Raw genomic sequence first — 26,306 nt, forward strand, 5'->3', positions numbered from 1 at the left:
TCCCGCCAAGGCGACAGCCATCTATTTCAGCATGAATCGCCCCTCGATGCCCACCAACTTGAGCCTGCATGGGCGGGATATCCCCTGGGGGGCAACGGTCACTTACCTAGGGGTCACTTCGGACAATCACTTCTTTCTCCTTAAACATGTTGAGCTTCTCAAGAACAAAGCTTTTGGAATGGCTAAGAAACGCCTCCCTCTTTGCAAGAGTACTGACCTCAGTACCACAGCAAAACGTCGATTATATAAGGTAACGGTGTTCTCAAAGATACTGTATGGCAGTTCGGTCTGGGGTCTTCCCACTCCAACGCAAATAGACCGTTAGGTATTCAATGAACAGTGGATGAAGCCCGACTAACAGGCATTACATGCATTGAGCGAAAATAGTAGTGCATTGAGAATGGCTAGTTTGTAGCGGAAATCTAGATCTGCACACAAAAAAAAATAAAAAAGGATGACTGATTGCTGTAATCTATAATTTACAAGACAAATAGACAGTCTACAGTTTTACAAAAAAGTTACTCAGATGGGTACTTTGTGTAGCCACTATACTCGTATCGTTGGCTTCCTCGCTGCCCTCCATATGGATACAGTACTAGAGGCATTTCACAAACGGACGACGACTTTGCACAACTAAGTAGACAAAAACGTTCAAACGTGTGTGAAATCTATGGGACTTAACTGCTAAGGTCATCAGTCCCTTAACTTACACATTACTTAACCTAAATTATCCTAAGGACAAACACACACACCCTTGTCCGAGGGAGGACTCGAACCTCCGCCACAGAGTCCATGACTGCAGCGCCTACGACCGCTTGGTTATTCCCGCGCGACAACCAAGTAGACATTTGCGTAACTTGGTGTACCACACAAGAACTCTGGCAGGCCAAACCTCTCCCATGGCATCGGTATAAGGTACCACGTTCCTTGACACCAAGACATCCCAACCCATTCCACTTGCCGGCCACTGTGGCCGAGCTGTTCTAGGCGCTTCAGTCCGGAACCGCGCTGCTGCTACGGTCGCAGGTTCGAATCCTGCCTCGGACATGATGTGTGTGATGTCCTTAGGTTAGTTAGGTTTAAGTAGTTCTAAGTTCTAGGGGACTGATGACCTCAGAAGCTATGTCCCATAGTGCTCAGAGCCAAACCACAAGTGTTCTGGCTCTAATTTCAGAAATTCATTTATTAAATATTAGTTATTAAAGTCCAATTTTGACATTCCAACACTAAAAGGAGTCTTCAGGTCATGATGGTTTTAATACCACAATATCACTATGCAGTAAAACAGTTAATTCAGTAGACAGTAGAGTGAAGTTACTGAAGATATACGAAAAGCTACGAAGTTTTACGACGTAGGCAAGAGATTTTGGCCACCAACCATTCTCCCAAGGCGGCGGTAGGATGTACTCGGAGCAGGTTCTTATGACATAATCGGCTTTACCATGCTCTCCATATTTATTAACTTTTGAGATGAATCGTTTGAGACTACTGTTGTTATTGTTTCACAGTGTTTACTAATAAGCGCATCACAGTGACATCGTGGAACTTATTTCAAGTAAATTGCATGTCCACTTATGATCACAGGTATCCGCGCCGGGATTAGCCGAGCGGTCTCAGGCGCTGCAGTCGGCGGAGGTTCGAGTACTCCTTCGGGCATGGGTGTGTGTGTTTGTCCTTAGGATAATTTAGATTAAGTAGTGTGTAAGCTTAGGGAATGATGACCTTAGCAGTTAAGTCCCATAAGATTTCACACACATTTGAACATTTTGATCACAGGTACCCTGTTTGCATCTTCTGAAAATTCCAGTGTGCTACAAGAACTGCTTCGAAGGACAACATTCATGAGAGATTCGCAGTAAACAAGTAGTAGAAAATCCTATGCGCAAATTCATTAATATAATTGGAAATTTGTGGTAAGGTCTTATGGGACCAAACTGCTGAGGTCATCGTTCCCTAAGACTACACACAACTTAAACTAACATACGCCATGCACAGCACACACACCCATCCCCGAGGGACGACTGGAACCTCCGACGTGGGAAGCTGCGTGAACAGTGACAAGGCGCCCTAGACCGCGCGGCTACCCCGCGCGGCATTAATATACGAGGGTGAATCAAATGAAGACCTTAAATTTGTAATAACAAATCGAAATTTCGCGCCGTTATCCTGTAAGCTGGTAAACGTGCTACAGACAGCGTGCAGAATGGCCTGTAGGTGGGAGCATAGTGCAGATGCACACATACCGTCCAACTATCAATATAAATATGGCCACCCCACTTGCGACTTGCACCAGGGAAGAACAGCGTTCTGTTATTTGGTTTTTGCGCAGTGAAGATGTGAAACCTATTGAAATTCATCGACAAATAAAGGTTCAGTACGGTGATGCGTGTTTGTCGCAGCAGCAAGTCAAAGGAATGGAGTAGGAAGTTCGCAAATGCTGTGACTTCAGTGGAAAATGCTCCTCGTCCAGGTCAGGCACGAGTTGTGACTCCACAGAACAAATCAGCAGTTGAAGCCATAGTGAAGGAAAACCGCCGAGTGACACTGAATGACATTGCAGCATGTTTACAGATTAGTCATGAGTCAGCACACCACACCGTGCATGATGGGTGCCACGGCAGCTGACTCTTGAAATGAGAGAACGACGTGTTGACGCTTGTGAAGTACTTCTTCGGCGCTTTGAACGAGAAGGTGATGGCTTCCTTGCAAGAATCATTACTGGGGACGAAACCTGGGTTCACTTCAACCAACAGGAAACGAAGAGAGCGAGCAAGGAATGGCGCTATTCCTCATCACCAAAACCAAAGAAGTTTCGAACAGAACCATCAGCAGGGAAGGTTATGCTGACTTTGTTTTGGGATGAAAAAAGGCGTCATTTTGGAGCATTCCATTCCTAGAGGGACCACTGTCACCAGTGCATCAAACACAGATCTCCTAAACAATCATCTGCGGCCTGCAATCAAATAAAAGCGACTTGGATTGCTGTCAGCAGGTGTTCTTTTGCAACATGACAATGCAAGACCCAACACTGCCAGTACAACAGTTGCAACAATCACAGACCTGCATTTTGAGTGTCTTCCTCATCCACCATACTCACCAGCCCATGCCCCCCAGTGATTTCCGTATGTCTGGACCACTCAAAGACGCAATTGGAGGAAAGACGTTCCGTTGTGATGAAGAGGTACGCCACGCAGTGCATGAGTTGTTGCGCGGACTACCAAAAGAATTTTTGCTAAAGGAATTTATGCACTTTGTAAGCGCTGGAGGACTTGCATTGAACGTGGGAGAGATTATGTTGAAAAGTGATACAGCTTTGTACCACTTCTGCACAAAAATAATATTTAAAAAATATTTAAGGTTTTCATTTGACTCAGCCTCGTAATTCGTGAAAGTGTTAGCTTAACTACTGCAGTCTCGGGTGAGATGGTGCGACTAGTTACACTGTATGTCTCGTATACCAGTTTGTATGGGGTCGCTGTCAAATTGAGAAACTTCTACATAGTTTTAGTACAGCAAGGAAATTGCGCATATATTATTCCTATGCGGGAACTAAACTTGCATGGGTAAATGCTATTCTATTGAAAAACGAGTGTTATGGATGGATTTGAAATCAAGTGCGTCGGGAAGAGAAGCAGGAAGTGAACTGTGAATTAAACGTGACTGAAATTTGTGGCTTGCTGGTAGCAACGTCTAGTTAAAATTGCGTATGTCGCAGAATACGAAAAGTGCGTCGCTAAACGTATTAAGTTAGAGTTGTGAAAAAATTAAACCGCTTCCAAGGATTATGAACATTTCATGAAGGAACTACACTGAAGCGCCAAAGAAACTGGTATAGGCATGCGAATTCACATACAGAGATATATAAACAGCCAGAAGATGGCGCTGCGCAACAAGTGTTTGGCGCAATTGTTAGATACGTTAGTGCTGCTACAATGGCAGGTTATCAAGATGAGTTTGAACGTGGTGTTATAGTCGGCGCACGAGTGATGGGACACAGCATCTCCGAGGTAATGAAAGGTGGGGTTTACCCGTGCGACCATTTCACGAGTGTACCATGAATATCAGGAATCCAGTAAAACATCAAATCCTCGACGTCGCTCCGGCCGGGAAAAAATCCTGGAAGAATGGCCATCAACAACTGTCAGCGTGCGAACCATTCAACGAAACATCATCGATATGGGCTTTCCGAGTCGAAGGCCCACTTGTGTACCCTTGATGACTGCACTACAGAAAGCTTTACGCCTCGCCTGGCCGTGTCAACACCGACATTGGACTGTTGATGACTGGAAACAGGTTGCCTGCTCGGATCAGTCTCTTTTCAAAATGTATCGAGCGGATGGACGTGTACGAGTATGGAGGCGACCTTATGAATCCCTAATTAGGATTATATTCGTACCTTCAGCTGCCGATGGGCGTTGATACATGTCAACGGGGACAGGTGAAAATGTGTGCCCCGACCGGGACTCGGACCTGGGATATCCTGCTTACATGGCAAACGCTCTATCCAGCTGAGCCACCGAGGGAACAGAGGACAGTGCGACTGCAGGGACTATCTCGCGCATGCGCGAGTCCCACATTCTCACCATGTATGTCCACACACTACATTCGTAGTGTCCCACCCCAACGCACTCGTTACTCGTGGAAGATATTCTTACCAGGTCCTGTAAGAGTTTGGGGAACATGTGTGCATCCGCACAGAAGAAGATGATCATGGCTGGTATTGCCAGAACGATACACTTATATGAATATGGTGTCTGTTCTTTCGAAATATCCATATAAGTATATCATGAATCCATGGACCCAGCATGTCAGCAGCGGACTGTTCAAGCTAGTGAAGGCTCTGTAATTATGTGGGGCGTGTGCAGTTGGAGTGATATGGGACCCCTGATACGTCTAGATACGACTCTGACAGGTGACACGTACGTACGCATCCTGTCTGATCACCTGTATCCATTCATTTCCACTGTGCATTCCGACGGACTTGGGCAATTCCAGCAGTACAATGCGACACCCTCCACGTCCAGAATTGCTACAGAGTGGCTCTAGGAACACTCTTCTGCGTTTAAACGCTTCCACTGGCCAACAGACTCCACAGACATAAACAATACTGAACATATCTGGGATGCCTTGCAACGTCCTGTTCAGAAGAGGTCTCGTACTCTCACGGATTTGTGGAGAGCCCTGCAGAATTCATGGTATCAATTCCCTCCAGCTCTACTTCAGACATTAGTCGAGTCCCTGCCACGTCGTGTTGCGGCACTTCTGTGTGCTCGGGGGGGGGGGGGGGGGTCCTACACGATATTAGGTAGGTGTACCAGTTTCTTTGGCTCTTCAGTGTATAATGAACGATCACCAAGAAGACATCGCGAGGAAGAAAAAGAAGCCAGAAGACAGCTGTAGGAGATGTGGCGAGGTCAGTCATGTAGCCAGAGGGGGCGTCGCTGAGCGCAAGGAGTTGCGGAACGCAGTTCCTCGCAACAGCAGCAGCACAGGGTGCTCCGGGGGCACGCATACAGAGGTGCGGAGTTCGATGCGCTGGTGGGGCGTCGGCACATTCTTAAAACAGTTGCATCATCAGGAGAGTGCAGAAAATTACGTAAGAGGTTTAGGTTAACTGCAGTAGAGCCTATTAGGAATGACGACATATGGTGGTAGAAATGCCTTTTGACTTCAGCTGAAATAATGACAGACGAGATGAGTAATTTGGCGAAAATAGAAGATCAGAAAGTGACACCAGAGATGCAGGAAATGACACTAGCTATGATGAATACATTATAAAAAATCAACAACAGTATAAATACATCTACTAGGGAAATCATCTAGAATCTTAACATCAGAATAGATTCAACTAACAGCATAACAGAATATCTTAGAATATTTTACTAACAATAACGTAGTGAATTTTCTAGGGACACTGACGAAAAGTTTGAGGAGCTAATGAAAACCATCTGCGATTGTCACACGGAGACTATGAAAATTACTGGTAATGCAATAATGAGAAGGTAGACAAGTAGAGTGAATATTAGTGAAGCCTTTCAGGTGGAGCCTAGTGAAAAGATCAATGACAGCGAAAATGCTATTAATGCTTTGCAAGCTACTGTCAGCGATGAGACTGAAGAATGTAACAGGACAGTCTCTGACGTAAACATTAAGTTAGTCTCGGATGAACAGATTCAGTCCAAACAGACTTAATGTAGAGTTTGATAGAAAATTGGATGTAAATAATAACTTAGTCACAGATGACCAGATTCTAACCACATTATCCGTTAAGGAATTTGTTGTAAGTAATGCAAAGGAGGTGGTTACGAAAGTGTCTGTTATTCAGCACAAGATCAGTGATTTTATTAACTTGGACACTGAACTTTCTGCTGAAAAGGCAAAGATCAAATTAAAATCAAAATCAAGAAATAATGCTAAAGTAAATAATAATAGTGGAAATGTTGACAATGAAGGCCACTATTGGAAAATAGATACTTTCCGAAAAATCGTTGTTGGAAGAAGAGTGCATCATATCTGGAACCAGTCAAAAAATTGATATGCTTCGAAGCCTTCGCGTCAGGTGGTTGCTTTGCTGGTAAAAGCAGTGGGAGATGACGGTTGGAAGGGCGTAAGTCGAAAGTCAAAGAAAGACGCGAAGGAAACCATAGTAACGTAAGCAACGTTCCCAGAAACGACAATGAAAGTATTGCAGTGGTTTTCTCAGAAAAGGAATAGTTGGGAAACGAATGGGTTCACGCTTTTGTGGCGGTAAACAAAGTGATGGTTGTGACAAAGTAGACACTGACGAGAATTTACATTTGCATGATAAGAGACAATATAACGAGTTTAACAAAAACAACCTTGCGGGGCTTTCACGTTTTCTTTGTAATACACAACGTAATGGTCATGACAGAAAAAGCATAATTAAAGGAAACAAATGAGGATAAAGAGAATTGTCATTTTAGTGTGAGGGGTGGAGTTGGTGGTTTTGAAACAGTAGTGAACACTGGAATCAGTAGCAAGTTAGGTGCGATTGTATAAGGGATGAGAGAGAAAATGATAGGTGAAGAGAGCATACAAGTTCTAGCAGCGCCGACATTTGAGGTATACATATACATCATCTACATTTACATCTACACCATACTACGCAAGCACGCACTATGTTGTGTGGCGGAGGGTACTTTCGGTACCACTATCTGATCCCTCTAACCCTGTTCCACTCGCGAATAGTGCGTGGGAAGAATTATTGTCGGTAAGCCTCTGTGTTGGCTCTAATTTCTCGAATTTCCTCCTCGTGGTCAATACGCGAGATGTATGTGGGGGGAAGAAATATGTCGTCCGACTCCTCCTGAAAAGTGCTGCTTCAGTAGTAAATCTCTCCGTGATGCACAACTCCTCTCTTGTAACGACTGCCAGTGGAGTTTGTTTAGCATCTCCGTAACGCTCTCTCGCCAGCTAAACGATTTCTTGACGAAACGCGCCGCTTTTCGTTGGACCTTCTCTATCTCCTCTAGGAGTCCTACCCGACAGGGATCCCAGACAGATGAACAATAGTCAAGAATCGGGCAAACAAGCGCCTTATAAACCACTTCTTTCGTAGATGAGTTACATTTCCTTAAGATTCTTCGGATGAATTTGAGTCTAGTGTCTGCTTTTCCCGCTATCTGTTTTATGTGGTAATTCCACTTAAGGTCGCTCTGGATAGTTACGCCTAGACATTTTGGGGCAGACGCTGTCTCCAGCTGATTCTCATCAGTAGTGTAGCTGTACAGTAGTGGATTTTTTTCCTATGTACGCGCAATATGTTAAATGATTTACATACAGGGCCAACTTCCAGAGCCTGCACCATTCATTAATTCTCTGCAAGTCGTTCTGCAAATTCTTACTCTCTTCTGGCGTTGCTATTTTGGTATAGACAACTGCATCATCTGCGAATAGCCTTAAAGAGCATCCGACGGTTTCTACTCGACCGTTTATATATATTGTAAACAGCAACGGTCCTATCACACTGTGGTACTCCGGATATTACCTTTACATCTGTCGATTTTTTTTCCGTTAAGAGCAACGTGTTGAGTTCTATCTGCAAGATAGTCTTGAATCCAATCGCAAGTCTCCTCCGTTATTCCGTAAATCCGTATTTTTTTCAGTATAAGGCAATGTGGGACGGTGTCAAATGCCTTACTGAAATCAAGGAACACGGCATCAGCCGGAGCGCCGTATCCACTGCGCCGTGGATGCCGTTACAACAAAGAAATACATATATTAGTAGAAATGACAACAAAAGAAAAATTAGTGAGACTTATTGACTTGATGGTACCAGATCAATGCCGGCCGCGGTGGTCTCGCGGTTCTAGGCGCGCAGTCCGGAGCCGTGCGACTGCTACGGTCGCAGGTTCGAATCCTGCCTCGGGCATGGATGTGTGTGATGTCTTTAGGTTAGTTAGGTTTAAGTAGTTCTAAGTTCTAGGGGACTAATGACCACAGCAGTTGAGTCCCATAGTGCTCAGAGCCATTTGAACCAGATCAATGTATTAGGTTTATTATACGAAAGGATCTGTGGATACACTATCCTGACATCGTGATTTTTGAGAAGGATAGTATTAAGGTAAATAGTATGGAGAATAAGATAAAGTTTGCAAATATAGCAGTCTTTGCAAAGAAGCGCTAAATTGATACTAAATGACGATGTTCAGTGAGCGTTTTCAATATAAAACCAATAATAATCGCATTTCCGCGCTGAAAGGTAGTATTGATCCAAGCAAAGTTTTTACAGAACTATCAGACTGTTAAAGCATAAAAATTAAAATGAATAGCAAAGTTGTAAAAGAAGTATAAAAGAATTTCATTTTGAAATGCTAGAAAGCATTTTCAAGCAATACAAACGCAATGAAAATTGAAGAGAAGGCGTACAATGTTATTGACGAGATAGCAGTAATTTACACTACTGGCCATTAAAATTGCTGCACCAAGAAGAAATGCAGATGATAAACGGGTATTCATTGGACAAATATATTATACTACAACTGACATGTGTTTACATTTTCACGCAAATGGTTCAAATGGCTCTGAGCACTATGAGACTTAACATCTGAGGATATCAGTCCCATAGAACTTAGAACTACTTAAACCTAACTAACCTAAAGACATCACACACATCCATGCCCGAGGCAAGATTCGAACCTGCGACCGTAGCGTTCACGCGGCTCCAGACTGTAGCGCCTAGAACCGCTCGGCCACTCCGGCCGGCATTTTCACGCAATTTGGGTGCATAGATCCTGAGAAATCAATATCTAGAGCAACCACTTGATATGCCTGGGCATTGAGTCAAACAGAGCTTGTATGGCGTGTACAGGTACAGCTGCCCATGCAGCTTCAACACGATACCACAGTTCATCAAGAGTAGTAACTGGCGTACTGTGACGAGCCAGTTGCTCGGCCATCATTGACCAGACGTTTTCAGTTGGTGAGAGATCTGGAGAACGTACTGGCCAGGGCAGCAATCGATCATTTTCTGTATCCAGAAAGGCCTGTACAGCAACATGCAACATGCGGTCATGCATTATCCTGCTGAAATGTAGGGTTTTGCAGGGATTGAATGAAGGATAGAGCCACGGGTCGTAACTAATCTGAAATGTAACGTCCACTGTTCAAAGTGCCGTCAATGCGAACAAGAGGTGACCGAGACGTGTAACCAATGGCACCCCATAGCATCACATCGGGTGATACGCCAGTATGGCGATGACGAATACACGCTTCCAATGTGCGTTCACCGCGATATCGCCAAACACGGATGAGACTATCATGATGCTCTAAACAGAACCTGGATTCATCCGATAAAATGACGTTTTGCCATTCGTGCACCCAGGTTCGTCGTTGAGTACACCATCGCAGGCGCTCCTGTCTGTGATGCAGCGTCAAGGGTAACCGCAGCCAAGGTCTCAGAGCTGATAGTCCATGCTGCTGCAAACGTCATCGAACTGTTCGTGCAGATGGTTGTTGTCTTGCGTACGTCCCCATCTATTGACTCAGGGATCGAGACGTAGCTGCACGATCCGTTAATCCGATACAGCCATGCGGATAAGATGCCTGTCATCTCGACTGCTAGTGATACGAGGCCGTTGGGAACTTTCCTCATGTCAGCACGTTGTAGGTGTCGCCACCGGCGCCAAGCTTGTGTGAATGCTCTGAAAAGCTAATCATTTGCATATCACAGCATCGTCTTCCTGTCGGTTAAATTTTGCATCTGTAGCACGTCATCTTCGTGGTGTAGCAATTTTAATTGCCAGTAGTGTATATATAGAAAACCGTTTATCTATGAATAGCATGAATACCAAGTACCGAAAGAAGCACGTGTTTTGGAAATAGATGGAAGATGATTAAAAAACCGAGTATTAAATATAGTTACATGTGTAATTACTTGACAGTTTCAGAAGGAGTGGGATCTCAGCATCAATGTGAAAAAGCTTCCAAAATATAAGACTTATTGCCCAGATTTGAGCAATGAAATTTCTATTTTGGAAGCTTTTTTAGAGTTAAATGTGTATAGCAGAATAAGGAGATGTTCTTGGCAAGAGGCAACTAATGTTAAAAAATCATGCATAATGTGTTTTATCAAATCTTTGCCAACATACACGAAGCCACCTGAGCTGAATGGCCGTGTAGACAAGGAAGCGAGTAGAAGGCGATGTCTGGCGTAGCATTTAAGGTGAACGGACAGATCGAAAGTCAGGTGTTAATGACCTCTCGGAAAGTGGCGCCCAGATGACAAGGTCGACACGCAAAGAAATGGTGAGGTGACGTAACCAGGGACTCGTCACTCGATGAGGTGTGTGTAAACAGTAATTGTAAATAGCAGTAATGTTAAGAGATGGTTGTAAACGTATATTCCAAGTATGAGAGTTTGTTTTTTAATGTCTTCTGCTTGATTAGGAAATAGTCTAACTGAAGAATATGAGTTAATATCTAAATGGGGGAGATTCATTAATTAATTATTTGAGAAGTTGAAAAACATATGTTTGCCATTTGAGCAGGAAAGAAAATAATTAATACTATAAAAACAGTATGGGATATGTAAAAACCTGTTAGTAAGTGGCGTCTAAATATGTTTCTTTGTTAGATGTAACTGTAATAAAATAGATGGTGCCTGGAATGACAGGAAATCTGAAGTCATGATAACAAGATCACTTAAGTTGAAAGCCAAAGCCAGCGCCCCAGTCAGTAAGGAAGAAAGGTGGTTGGAAACTGTGTTCAAGATTAGAGAGAAGGGGAAAATTAGATGGACAAGGAAATGGGTGAGGAGGAAATGGTCATAGAGAGGAGGAAGGAGGCGATGGACAGTGAGATGGCCTGCCAACGATGAAGCATAATGGTACTATAGCGCCACGGATCGTCAGTTTCGATAAACGAGTGAGACATGGTTGAAACAAAGATAATGTCTCAATGATGCGTGCTGTAAAGGAATATCGTCGAGTAATAAGTGCTTGTTAAAAGAATTTTTGAGGATAACCGGGAGATGTTACAGAGTAAAAGGAGAATAAATGTCCCATGTGTAGTGTAACTGAATATCTGGAGCGATAATGAGTCGCTAATAAAGGTATATTTTCTATCCACATCCATACTCCGCAAGCCACCTGACGGTGTGTTTCTTTAATGCTGAACTGTTAAAGAACGCTATCATAGATTTCTATATGACTCCGTGATGAGCACAATCAAAAGCACAGTTTAAAGAGAATGTTTCAAATTTTGTGTTCATGGTCTTGAACGGTGAATGTAAAGTATATTACTTTGTATTTGTTGTTTATCATATTGAAAATGGTCATGTGTGTAGATATTACGAGAGCACGGAAGGTGGAATGAGAATGTTGTGTGGGTACTAAGAAACTGAAAATTAGTGTACTTTTGATATTTATATAAACTTTAAGATATGTTTGTGTCTAGTAAACCTCCAACGAGATCATTCGATGAAAAAAAAATGATTTGAGCAGATCGTGATAAGATTCTACGTCTATTTTTCAAGTTTGAAAAAAACCTAAGTTCAAATGTGTGTGAAATCTTATGGGACTTAACTGCTAAGGTTATCAGTCCCTAAGCTTACACACTACTTAACCTAAATTATCCTAAGGACAAACACACATACACCCATGCCCAAGGGAGGACTCGAACCTCCGCCGGGACCAGCCGCACAGTACATGACTGCAGCGCCTTAGACCAAAAAGCCTAGGTTTACTGTATAGGAAGAAGTAAGGAAATTGCACAGACTACGCCTATAAACCATAATACTGAGACTCTGCGATTTTCAAAATTGGGATTTTGTTTCAGTTCCTCCTGCTCTGGAATATATTTTATTTTTCTTATTTTGTGTTTCCTAGGGCTCGGCAGACAGCAAAAAATAATTTGCTGCCTTAACCATCGCTGCAGAATATGATGGCAGCGAGTAGGAAGTTGATCCCCACAAAGTTAGAGTTGATGAGTGGACCGTATGGCACGGTACTCAATCGTGGGAGTGGGGAAAAGTACCCGAGCCCTTAGAGCTAATCTTGCTTGACTGTAGGCACACATCTGAATACTTCACAACACCTGGCGTCCCAATGAGTACAGTTGTATACATTACTTCCTTTTTCCTAAAAATTTGTCTTTAATTCTTATATTTCCTGTTGTATTTAGATGCAGCATGGATAAGAGCATAAAACGTATCGGCTTCTGGCTGATCAGCACTCTGTGCAACAGTTCTCGCAGATGTACCAATTCCGATATACTCGACTACTTGCAGGCCACTAGTAATACTTTGGTACCTGTAAGAGTGGTGCAGCTGCAGTCAACAGCTGGAAGAAACGCAATATTTAACTGCATTACCTGGGTAAGAATAAAAATACCTCATCAACTGGATCATCAGCACTCTTTGTAACTGGTTATAAACGGTGTAATCTACTGCTGAGGGTTGAATCAGGCTAAACATGACCGTTATGACATTTCCGGTGTCAGGCTACACAGTTACTTATATTCAAGATCACCTCTCCCTTACGCCCCCCCCCCCCTCCCCTCTCTGAACCAATGGGATTAAAGCACCCCTCCCGCATTCCCCTTTTTATTACTAGAGCAGCTGCATGAAATGCTCCATTTGAGCTCTGAGTACCATAGAGAGAGCACCATCACGTTTGTTTGAAGCCAGGGTGTTGGTATTCGTTGTAACTAATAAATTTATTGCAATTACGTAAGTTTCGCCATTCGAGCTCTAGGGAGAGGATCAGGGTGTGGGAATATGTTATAAATTAATTTTATTATTATTATTATTATTATTATTATTATTATTATCACGCAAGTATCCTCATTCGAAATCCAGGGAGAGGACCAGTGTTGAGGTATTTGTTAATAAAAAGTTAAATTTAATATTACTACAATTTCGCGGATTGTCATTCGAGGCACCAGCAGAGACCAACGACCATTTCCAGGCCGTAATTTTTCGCATTTTTCATATTTTTCTATGTTTTCAGCAATTTTACCCTTTTTATGCATTTTCCCACGTTTTTTACATCTTCCATATTTCCCATGTTTTCCATGGACTATATATGAATGTACAAGAACATTTATGCTCTTATTGCAAACAACAAACACACTGTTGCAGAGACATTAAAGGCTGAACAAATACCACAAGTTGCGATCCAAACAAATTACCAAAACACATCATTTAACGATAAATATAGTGTTGCACAGACCTTAAAGATAAAACAATACAACAATACCGCAGCGCAGTGCATAAATAAAATAAACTCTTGCCGCACTATACCTACGTCACTGTGTGTGTGTGTGTGTGTGTGTGTGTGAGAGAGAGAGAGAGAGAGAGAGAGAGAGAGAGAGAGAGAGAGACGCGATAGTGTACGTGTGAAACGAGCTCGTTCCCCTATTGGTGAAAATAAAGACGTCACGGTAAAATCTCGGTAAATATAAACTAAATTTATGATGTCACAGAAAAAATTTTAAGGTTCATCGATTTGCAACCCGCCCTTAAATACAGTTTGCATAAAAAATAAATACTACACTACTACAAACGCACACCTAGATTACGAGCGATTCGCCGAATAAATGATGGTCTAACGCGACGCATGTAGCTCAGGCAACTCATGTTGCCAGTGTTACCGCCGCCACGTCTGACACGACCGAACGAATTCGGGCAGACAGTGGTAAGGAAACACATTTTCTTTAAACGTACAATGCATATGTAATCCTCTTTATGCCAGGTACGGCTGTCCTGTGTGCTGGCAGAGAAGATACTGCTACGAAAGCATGCTCTCAGGGACACAATCCGCCCATGGTAATGAAGGAAGCAGACCCTACCAATAAGAAACAAGCTCCTCCAAACATCGTAGTTTTAACATTAGAGAAACTGCGTCGACGACATCAGTCTTGGTCAGCTAGCGCACCCAGGTGTAATAAAAAAGAGTAAGAGGACAATTAACCCTCAGAAACACAATATTTTAAAAAACACAACATGCATGCGACCCTAGAGATACGCAGCATTCGCATTCCATCTGTTGATAAACTGTCACGCCCCACAGTCCACGCAAAATCTCACAATAGCACGGCAGTGTGTGGTTTTCCCCAGGGAGGAAGGGCTGTCTCACGTACAGAATGCTCTCCGCCACCTGTCCCAGCAGACGAACGCCTCTTTACAACGGATATACGAACCATTTAGGCGGCGAAGTAGAGCCATGCGAACAAAAGTCTTACACATATCTGATAAATGTAGAATCACCGCTATTTCTTCTTGATTCACGTCATCGCCAAGAGAAAAAAAGACTCCTGCGATCGCAAAGGTGCGTCCTCCACCGCAGGGAGAACTCACTACATGAAGTCTGAGGTGTTTGTGCTGCGGTTCAGACACTTCAAAAATAATGTGAACTGAGGTAAGGACTGGCTTGTGCTCCTGCTATTTAGTGGTCACACACAGTTGAAGTCTAGAGGCTGTTCAGTAAGCTCGTGATAAAGGTAGACTACACTCCTGGAAATGGAAAAAAGAACACATTGACATCGGTGTGTCAGACCCACCATACTTGCTCCGGACACTGCGAGAGGGCTGTACAAGCAATTATCACACGCACGGCACAGCACAGCGGAATCGCGGTGTTGGCCGTCGAATGGCGCTAGCTGCGCAGCATTTGTGCACCGCCGCCAGTGTCAGCCAGTTTGCCGTGGCATACGGAGCTCCATCGCAGTCTTTAACACTGGTAGCATGCCGCGACAGCGTGGACGTGAACCGTATGTGCAGTTGACGGACTTTGAGCGAGGGCGTACAGTGGGCATGCGGGAGGCCGGGTGGACGTACCGCCGAATTGCTCAACACGTGGGGCGTGAGGTCTCCACAGTACATCGATGTTGTCGCCAGTGGTCGGCGGAAGGTGCACGTGCCCGTCGACCTGGAACCGGACCGCAGCGACGCACGGATGCACGCCAAGACCGTAGAATCCTACGCAGTGCCGTAGGGGACCGCACCGCCACTTCCCAGCAAATTATGGACACTGTTGCTCCTGGGGTATCGGCGAGGACCATTCGCAACCGTCTCCATGAAGATGGGCTACGGTCCCGCACACCGTTAGGACGTCTTCCGCTCACGCCCCAACATCGTGCAGCAGGCCTCCAGTGGTGTCGCGACAGGCGTGAATGGAGGGACGAATGGAGACGTGTCGTCTTCAGCGATGAGAGTCGCTTCTGCCTTGGTGACAATGATGGTCGTATGCGTGTTTGGCGCCGTGCAGGTGAGCGCCACAATCAGGACTGCATACGACCGAGGCACACAGGGCCAACACCCGGCATCATGGTGTGGGGAGCGATCTCCTACACTGGCCGTACACCTCTGGTGATCGTCGAGGGGACACTGAATAGTGCACGGTACATCCAAACCGTCATCGAACCCATCGTTCTACCATTCCTAGACCGGCAAGGGAACTTGCTGTTCCAACAGGACAATGCACGTCCGCATGTATCGCGTGCCACCCAACGTGCTCTAGAAGGTGTAAGTCAACTACCCTGGCCAGAAAGATCTCCGGATCTGTCCCCCATTGAGCATGTTTGGGAGTGGATGAAGCGTCGTCTCACGCGGTCTGCACGTCCAGCACGAACGCTGGTCCAACTGAGGCGCCAGGTGGAAATGGCATGGCAAGCCGTTCCACAGGACTACATCCAGCATCTCTACGATCGTCTCCATGGGAGAATAGCAGCCTGCATTGCTGTGAAAGGTGGATATACACTGTACTAGTGCCGACGTTGTGCATGCTCTGTTGCCTGTGTCTATGTGCCTGTGGTTCTGTCAGTGTGATCATGTGATGTATCTGACCCCAGGAATGTGTCAATAAAGTTCCCCCTTCCTGGGACAATGAATTCACGGTGTTCTTATTTCAATTTCCAGGAGTGTATTGTCATGTCACAATTACCTGGGCACACCACCAGCTGGTACTGACATTACCCGCAAACTGCAATCGTTTGATGTTTCGTTTCTTTGCACCGCTTAAAACCTGTTTTATTCATGCCCAGCACAGATGTAATTTCAGATATCTGGCGTACTGCTGAGCAGCAATAGTTGGAACAGCAGACAGTGCCTTCCACTCAGCTGGAATGTGGCCTGTGAATATGAATTCATTCAGATCATCATTTTCACTAAGATTGTTTGAATGTTGATGATAATTTCTTTGGGAATCCCACTTCTACAAACAATGGTAGGGAGAAATTTTCTTTAAAATACGTTTAAAGTGATGATGACTGCACGACAAATGGTTCAAATGGCTCTGGGCACTATGGGACTTAACATCTGAGGTCACCAGCCCATAGGCTTAGAACTACTTATACCTAACTAACCTAAGGACATCACACACATCAATGCCCGATGCAGGATTCGAACCTCCGACCGTAGCAGCAGCGCGGTTCCGGACTGAAGCGCCTAGAACCGCTCGGCCACATCGACTGCCCGACACGTACAAAGAATTTCAAGAAGATTGTGGATTGTAAAGTCATCAAATGACCAAAACGTATTGCAAAGCGATTTAGATAAGATATCTGTATGGTGCGAAAAGTTGCAATTGACCCTTAATAAAGAAATTAGCGAAGTTATTCACATGAGTACTAAAAGAAATCAGCTAAATTTCGATTATGCGATAAGTCACACAAATCTGAACTCTGTAAATTCAACTAAATACTTAGGGATTACAATGACAAATACGCTAAATTGTAACGATCACATAGGTAATGTTGTGGGTAGAGCAAACCAAAGACTGCGATTCATTGTCAGAAGGTGCAACAGGTCTACTAAAAAGACAGCTTACACCACGCTTGTCCGCCCTATTCTGGAATACTGCTGTGCGGTGTGGGATTCCCATCAGATGGGACTGACGGATGACATCGAAAAAGTACAAAGAAGGGCAGCTCGTTTTGTATTATCGCGAAATAGGGGAGATAGTGGTACAGATATGATACGTGAATTGGAGTGGCAATCATTAACATAGGGAGAAATCGTCATCGCGATAAAATGAGAGAAATTAGGGATCGCACAGATAAATATAAGTTCTCGTTTTTCCCGCGTGCCGTTCGAGAGTGGAACGGTAGAGAGACAGCTTGAAGGTGTTTCATTGAATCCTCTGCCAGGCACTTTATTGTGAATAGCAGAGTAATCACGTAGATGTAGATGTGGACAAGGTGTCACCTTTTCCGAATTCATACACTAATCCTGCTATCGAGGTAGAGGAAAAACACAGAATGCCACTGTAATCACTGGCGGTCCTTATAAGCAACAACTAAAGCACTCGAATGGTCAAGTAAAAATGTACAAATCCACTAAGAGGACAATATTTCCGAAAGAACAGAAACTAATGTGAAGCTCAACGTAAAGAAATGCTTATTTAGATTTAGGCTATGACATGTTCGATATGCCAGCCATCATTGGCGATGATGTGGCGCAGACGAATAGCAAAATTCTGCATGATCCACTTAAGTATCGGAACATCGATGCTGTCGATGACCTCCTGGATGGCTGTTTTCTGCTCATCAATGGTCTACATCTACATCTACATGACTACTCTGCAATTCACATTTAAGTGCTTGGCAGAGGGTTCATCGAACCACAATCATACTATCTCTCTACTATTCCACTCCCGAACAGCGAGCGGGAAAAACGAACACCTAAACCTTTCTGTTCGAGCTCTGATTTCTCTTATTTTATTTTGATGATCATTCCTACCTATGTAGGTTGGGCTCAACAAAATATTTTCGCATTCGGAAGAGAAAGTTGGTGACTGAAATTTCGTAAAAAGGTCTCGCCGCGACGAAAAACGTCTATGCTGTAATGACTTCCATCCCAACTCGTGTATCATATCTGCCACACTCTCTCCCCTATAACGCGATAATACAAAACGAGCTGCCCTTCTTTGCACCCTCTCGATGTCCTCCGTCAATCCCACCTGGTAAGGATCCCACACCGCGCAGCAATATTCTAACAGAGGACGAACGAGTGTAGTGTAAGCTGTCTCTTTAGTGGACTTGTTGCATCTTCTAAGTGTCCTGCCAATGAAACGCAACCTTTGGCTCGCCTTCCCGACAATATTATCTATGTGGTCCTTCCAACTGAAGTTGTTTGTAATTTTAACACCCAGGTACTTAGTTGAATTGACAGCCTTGAGAATTGTACTATTTATCGAGTAATCGAATTCCAACGGATTTCTTTTGGAACTCATGTGGATCATCTCACACTTTTCGTTATTTAGCGTCAACTGCCACCTGACACACCATACAGCAATCTTTTCTAAATCGCTTTGCAGCTGATACTGGTCTTCGGATGACTTTACTAGACGGTAAATTACAGCATCATCTGCGAACAACCTAAGAGAACTGCTCAGATTGTCACCCAGGTCATTTATATAGATCAGGAACAGTAGAGGTCCCAGGACGCTTCCCTGGGGAACACCTGATATCACTTCAGTTTTACTCGATGATTTGCCGTCTATTACTACGAACTGCGACCTTCCTGACAGGAAATCACGAATCCAGTCGCACAACTGAGACGATACCCCATAGCTCCGCAGCTTGATTAGAAGTCGCTTGTGAGGAACGGTGTCAAAAGCTTTCCGGAAATCTAGAAATACGGAATCAACTTGAGATCCCCTGTCGATAGCGGCCATTACTTCGTGCGAATAAAGAGCTAGCTGCGTTGCACAAGAGCGATGTTTTCTGAAGCCATGCTGATTACGTGTCAATAGATCGTTCCCTTCGAGGTGATTCATAATGTTTGAATACAGTATATGCTCCAAAACCCTACTGCAAACCGACGTCAATGATATAGGTCTGTAGTTAAATGGATTACTCCTACTACCCTTCTTGAACACTGGTGCGACCTGCGCAATTTTCCAATCTGTAGGTACAGATCTATCGGTGAGCGAGCGGTTGTATATGAGTGCTAAGTAGGGAGCTATAGTATCAGCGTAATCTGAAAGGAACCTAATCGGTATACAATCTGGACCTGAAGACTTGCCCGTATCAAGCGATTTGAGTTGCTTCGCAACCCCTAAGGTATCTACTTCTAAGAAACTCATGCTAGCAGCTGTTCGTGTTTCAAATTCTGGAATATTCCATTCGTCTTCCCTGGTGAAGGAATTTCGGAAAACTGCGTTCAATAACTCCGCTTTAGCGGCGCAGTCGTCGATAACAGTACCATCGGCACTGCGCAGCGAAGGTATTGACTGCGTCTTGCCGCTTGTGTACTTTACATACGACCAGAATTTCTTCGGATTTTCTACCAAATTTCGAGACAATGTTTCGTTGTGGAACCTATTAAAGGCATCTCGCATCGAAGTACGTGCCAAATTTCGCGCGTCTGTAAATTTTAGCCCATCTTCAGGATTTCGCGTTCTTCTGAACTTCGCATGCTTTTTCCGTTGCCTCTGCAACAGCATTCGGACCTTTTTCGTGTACCACGGGGGATCCGTTCCATCTCTTACCAATTTATGAGGTATGAATATCTCAATTGCTGTTGCTACTATATCTTTGAATTTGAGCCACATCTCGTCTACATTCGCATAGTCAGTTCGGAAGGAATGGAAATTGTCTTTTAGGAAGGCTTCTAGTGGTACTTTATCCGCTTTTTTAAATAAAATTATTTTGCGTTTGTTTCTGATGGATTTGGAAGAAATGGTATTGAGCCTAGCTACAATGACCTTGTGATCACTAATCCCTGTATCAGTCATGATGCTCTCTATCAGCTCTGGATTGTTTGTGGCCAAGAGGTCAAGTGTGTTTTCGCAACCATTTACAATTCGCGTGGGTTCGTGGACTAACTGCTCTAAATAATTTTCGGAGAATGCATTTAGGACAATCTCGGAAGAAGTTTTGTGCCTACCACCGGTTTTGAACAAGTATTTTTGCCAACATACCGAGGGTAGGTTGAAGTCCCCACCAACTATAACCGTATGAGTGGGGTATTTATTTGTTACGAGACTCAAACTTTCTCTGAACTGTTCCGCAACTGTATCATCGGAGTCTGGAGGTCGGTAGAAGGAGCCAATTATTAACTTAATTCGGCTGTTAAGTATAACCTCCACCCACACCAATTCGCACAGAGTATCTACTTCGACTTCACTACAAGATAAACCACTACTGACAGACACCAACACTCCACCACCAATTCTGCCTAATCTATCTTTCCTGAACACCGTCTGAGACTTCGTAAAAATTTCTGCAGAACTTATTTCAGGCTTTAGCCAGCTTTCTGTACCTATAACGATATCCGCTTCTGTGCTTTCTATTAGCGCTTGAAGCTCAGGGACTTTTCCAGCGCAACTACAACAGTTTACAACTATAATTCCGACTGTTCCTTGATCCAAGCACGTCCTGTAATTGCCAAGCACCCTTTGACATTGCAGCCCATCCCGCACTTTCCCGAGGTCTTCTAACCTAAAAAACCGCCCAGTCCACGCCACACAGCCTCCGCTACCCGTGTAGCCGCCAGCTGAGTGTAGTGAACTCCTGACCTATTCAGCGGAACCCGAAACCCCACCACCCTATGGCGCAAGTCAAGGAATCTGCAGCCAATACGGTCGCAAAACCGTCTGAGCCTCTGATTCAGACCCTCCACCCGGCTCTGCACCAAAGGTCCGCAGAGTTTTGGGGTTATTGCTGTACACCTAAGATTTTGTATAGCCCACAAAAAGGAGTGGTACGTGTTCAAATCCGGAGGACATGGCGGCCAATCGAGGCCCCTGCCAGTGGCCTCTGGCAACTCCAGAGTCACAATGTGGTCTCCAAACTGCTCCTACAGGACATCAAACACTCTCCTGTGTCACTGTGCCATCAAGGAATATCGCACCGATTATTCCGTGCTGGACATTGCACACCACACAGTCACCCGTTGAGGATGAAGAGACTTCTCGATCGCGAAATGCGGGTTCTCAGTCCCCCAAATGTTCCAATTTTGCTTATTGACGAACACATCCAAATGAAAGTGGGCTTCATCTCTAAACCAAACCATTTTCACGTACCAATTCCCATCATGCCCCACGGCCAACCGCGCAGTTTGAACGTCCTAACACAAAAAGTTCAGAAGTTATAACGATTTTATTTCTTATAGTTCAACAATTGTCACCCTGTATTTCAATGTGTCACATTTTCTTACATTTTTCTACGTAACAAGTTTCCTACTCTATTCTTTGTTTAAATTGTAAGCGCTTTATGAGGACGAAGCACTTTTCCCCTAATTTACCAATATTAATATTTTGCGGGTAATGAATTCTCCAAGATGATTTGTTTTCTTTAGTTAGGCCTCACTACTTAAATATCACGCATGTCTAATAAATATGTTGAAATACGGCTTCTTTAAGATATTATACTTCTTATTTACCTTTTACTTACAATCTGGTCCAACTAAGCAACTGAAGGTCAAAATTAAGAAAATGGTTTCCTAATTTGGACCTCTTACATACTTCTAAATTTTAACTTATACACCTTTAAAATATTTATTTACTCATCAATTAAATACGTAATAAAGGCTTAGAGTAACAACATATAAAAGCGGTCCAATATACAGGGTGAAATGTATTTAAACCGACAAATTCTGTGAGGTTGTAGGGGACATCAAAACAAATATTTTTCCCTAATGTCATTTTTTCCTATGGGGATTATTTAAACCTGTGGAGGCCGTATTACGGTCTTCAGTTGTTAGAGGCCATATTATGCTCTTCAGTTGTAGGCAACTGGTGTCCACCAGTGTACTAGTGCATTGTCTCTGTTTACTGATGTAGCGATACACCTAAAGTGAGTACACTGATATGGTTGGTGCGTACTACGTAGCGCACCACAACGGACGAGCTGCACAGCGGGATTATCAACAACAATATCCTAATCGCCGTATCCCGCATCATACGACCTCTGCTGCTGTGTACCAACGTCTGCGTGAGACCGGGTCATTTAGCAGATTACCTAGACAGGGACGCCGTCGCACGGTAAGAACGCTGCAATTTGAGGAAGCTGTATTGCAGCATGTGGAGCGGAATCCTTTAATCAGCACTCGTGTAATTGCAAATAACATGGCGAGGAATCAGACGAATGTAAGAACAGTCCTTCGAGAGCAATTGTTACGTCCATTTCACTTACAGCGTGTCCACAATCTGGAACCAGTTGATTATCCACCCAGAGCACAGTTTTCGCAGTGGTACCCGGAACAGTGTGAAATGCATCCTACATTTCCATCCTCTGTGCTGTTTACCGATGAAGCAACGTTCGGGCGTGATGGAGTGTTCAACATGCACAATTCGCGTATTTGGAGTGAGGATAACCTACATGCCACAGTTACTAGCGCTCATCAAGTGCGGTTCTACGTTAATGGGTGGGTCCGTGTTGTTGGGGACTGTTTAATTGGGCCGTATCTGATTCCTAGACCATTACATGGCAGGCACTATTACCATTTTTCTCGCCAGAGCATTGGCAGAATTGCTGGAAGACGTCCCGATCCCTACAAGACAACGCATGTGGTTCCAACGTGACGGGGCGCCGGCAGATTTCAGACGTCGTGTTCCCCGAAACGTGGATTGGCAGAGCTGGTCCTGTACCATGGCCTGTTCGATCCGCAGATATGTCCCCTCTGGACTTTTTTTGTGTGGTTAGAGATGGTGCAACCTTGTTTACACAACTCCTGTTGCATCAGAAGATAATCTGGTTGCCCGGATAGTAGCAGCAGCAGGAACAATTCAGGGTACTCCTGGGGTTTTTGCCCGTGTCAGACAGAACATGATCCGACAGTGTAACCTTTGTTTATGTGTAAATGGAGGCATTCTTGAAAATCTACTGTAATTGAAATTGGATTGTGTTAATGTGTTGTCTCTTGGTCATAAAAAATGGAAAAGTGTTTGTTGGTTTAATTAATTTGCCACCAGAGAAATCTTCCTCTACCGGTTTAAATACTCCTCATAGGAAAAAAATGACATTAGAGAAAAATATTTGTTTTGATGTCCCCTCCAACCTCCCAGAGTTTGTCGGTTTAAATACTTTTTACCCTGTAGACAACCTTCCCCTACTATGTGAACACTCATTTAATAAGCATCTCTTAAATGTTTCTTTCCTAAATGTCAAGTTATTACAAAGTGTTATGGCCTATTAAAAGGGATGTTATCACAATGAGTTTCAAACTTTCACGTATTTTATTTGCTATTTCCAAACTTGAGTTGTTGGAGTTTGCATCGAAACCGGCTGAAAGAAAATTTTCATTAATAACTCAAGAACGAATGCATTTCGGACATGTGTTTATTTTGATAGTTTTTCTATTTTGGATTGAGGAATCCCACCTAACATCTAAAAGTATTTCTGAAACACCTTTCGTGCGGTTGCTGTTAGTTTCGTTTTAATTCCTGGATCGTTTTTTTCTTCCTGACTTATTATTGCTGCAGGCATATGCAAAAGTGAGTTTCTAAACGGCAACATAAAAAGTAATTCAAAAAATTGTGTTAATTATTTTCATAGAGTTGTATTTCTTTCAGATCAGACGTACTGGAATGAAGTTGCCCGGGAAGAACTGAACATAGCACTAAACGTGAAACTGAACACAAATTTGGCAAAAAATGTGATTTTATTTGTCGGCGATGGAATGTGTCCCAACACTTTGACGGCAGCAAGAATTTATAAACAGTCCGAAAGCGCGAGGCTTTCGTTTGAGAATTTCCCTCACATGGGATTGTTAAAGGTACGTCAGTGTTTTCTTTATTACTGATATAAGTTTCGGCTGAAGAACAGTATAGTGTTGTTCGTTTCTGGTGGTGATGGTAATATATTTTTGGTGTCACCTCAGTTCATCGTAGTATATTATGTAGGAGTTGCTCAAAGTAATAGAAAGACACAATGTTTACTAGTAGCCTGTTTGTCTCCTTTTGCATGCATCCGACGTTGGATTGTCCAAAGCAAGTCGTTCTCAACAGCCAGAGTGATATGTTTTAGTTTCATACAGGTCACTAACTCAGAAAGTGTCCTTTTACAGGAAAGCTTCTCCTCAGTTACCATACAAAAGTTCAGTTATAGCCCGATCATTGGACTGCGGATATCAAACGAGGTGTTATAATTTCTTATCATCTTCATTAAACGTCCGCCTGGTTTGCTGGGTGTTAACGTGCTTGCATCCCATGCAAGCGGGCCTGGGTTCGATTCCCGGCCGGGTTGGAGATTTTCTCTGCTCGGGGACCTGGGTGTTGTGTTGTCCTCATCACCATTTCATCCTCATCACGGGCACGCAAGTTGCCCAGTGTGGCGTCGACTGAAATAAGACTTGCACTTGGCGGCCGAACTTCCCCGAATCGGGCCTCCCGACCAACGATGCCATACTGTCATTTCATTTCATCTTCATTAAACGAGTGTCGAACAAAATTTCAGGAATATGAATAAGAGCATTATTGTCGTCGTATTCAGGTCGTTCAGCATGGAGAATATCCTCCAGCATTGGGTGAAGATGGTCTCCCAGAGTACAAGCGTAACCGTTGTTTGCAGGTACATGTCTGCAATCGTGCTACACAGTACCGTAGCACGCCGTTCGAGAGCCAACATAAAATGGCGCAGCCAGTACATTTCGTGCAGTAGTTCGCTTTATGTATGTCGAGAGGAACAAAAGTGCAACAATCTCTGATGATGTATTGGGAGTGTACAACAACAGTGCACTATCATGTGAAGCAGTGTTAGGTGGTGTAGACTCTTCCGGCGTGATGAAACAAGCCTGTATAACTAAGAACAAGGTGACCTACAATCTCTCTGTGAAAAACTGGGAATTCTCAACAGAAGTGGAGGACACGATGCTCAAAGACCGCTAAAAAGAGAGAAGACTCAACCAGCATTTCGTGGGAAGCTGACAACCCCCAGTTCGTTATGCACAGGGTACAGTCACACAAGCTGCTTCTTTGTTGTATCAAATTTTCCCTTATCCCCTCGTGCTATCCTGAAATGGCACTGGACTTCTTCCTCTTTTCTTGGATGAAGAAACCATTCTGTAGGAGGCACTGTCAGAATGATGACGAGCTGATTTTCGAAGTTGAATGTTCCCTGAACAGCCAAAAAGCAGACAATTACAACCAAGATCTCCACCAAGTCTTGTATGGTTAGGGAAAAATATGTGACATCGAAGGGTGAATTTGTAGTGAATAACAATAGTGTCTGTCCATATTACATTCTCCCATTGTTGTGTAGAACATGAACGCCAGTAATACTAATGCCATGAATATTTATAGCATATAGTTTACACGAGACAGATTCCGACGGCACAGCGTCATATAGATACAGTGGAGTTATATTCTACCGTATTGTTCTTCTTGTATAAACAAACCGGCCAGATGCCACAACCTAATTTAATGATGCATATGTTAACAAACAGCTCACTTGGGCTCTTATTCCTTTAGGGCGTAATTAAAGGGCTGTACTGTAATTATAATTACAATTAATGGGCTATAAATATCGTTTTAATTACAATAATTTTGGAATATAAATATCGTTTTAATTACAATAATTTATAGCCAAGATGGCGGCCGAGTAGCGCCCTTCCACTCACGTTTACCCAGGTGTCAGTTATGTCATCATAAAGACGGTAATTTATGACCCAAACATGGCGTCTTCCCTGTCTCACTGGTACAGTGTGCTCCTATTGTCTTTTTTCCGTCATTGGTCACCTTAGGGTGTCTCAAATCTTGAGAGGGAACATTTGTAGTCTGTACTTTGGTGAAGGAACAGCACCAACGGTAAAATCAGGTGATATTCACATATACACTAAGACAAAAAAAAAAAATGACACACCAGGCAGGAATTATTGGAGTGGGACGAGAATCAGTAGATGA

At 43.7% G+C, this 26,306-nt stretch overlaps 1 protein-coding gene across 1 annotated transcript in view; it reads left to right on the plus strand.

Annotated features, from left to right (window-relative positions):
* The window catches only part of LOC126299100 (alkaline phosphatase-like), a 233,252-nt gene that overhangs the window by 112,535 nt on the left and 94,411 nt on the right, over positions 1-26,306 (plus strand). Inside the window, exon 2 of the mRNA XM_049990774.1 lies at positions 23,979-24,181. Coding sequence (XP_049846731.1) covers positions 23,979-24,181 — 203 coding nt within the window. The remainder of the gene's footprint in view (positions 1-23,978; positions 24,182-26,306) is intronic.

Source organism: Schistocerca gregaria, chromosome X (genome assembly GCF_023897955.1).
Source record: "Schistocerca gregaria isolate iqSchGreg1 chromosome X, iqSchGreg1.2, whole genome shotgun sequence".
Classification (NCBI taxonomy): Eukaryota; Metazoa; Arthropoda; class Insecta; order Orthoptera; family Acrididae; genus Schistocerca; species Schistocerca gregaria.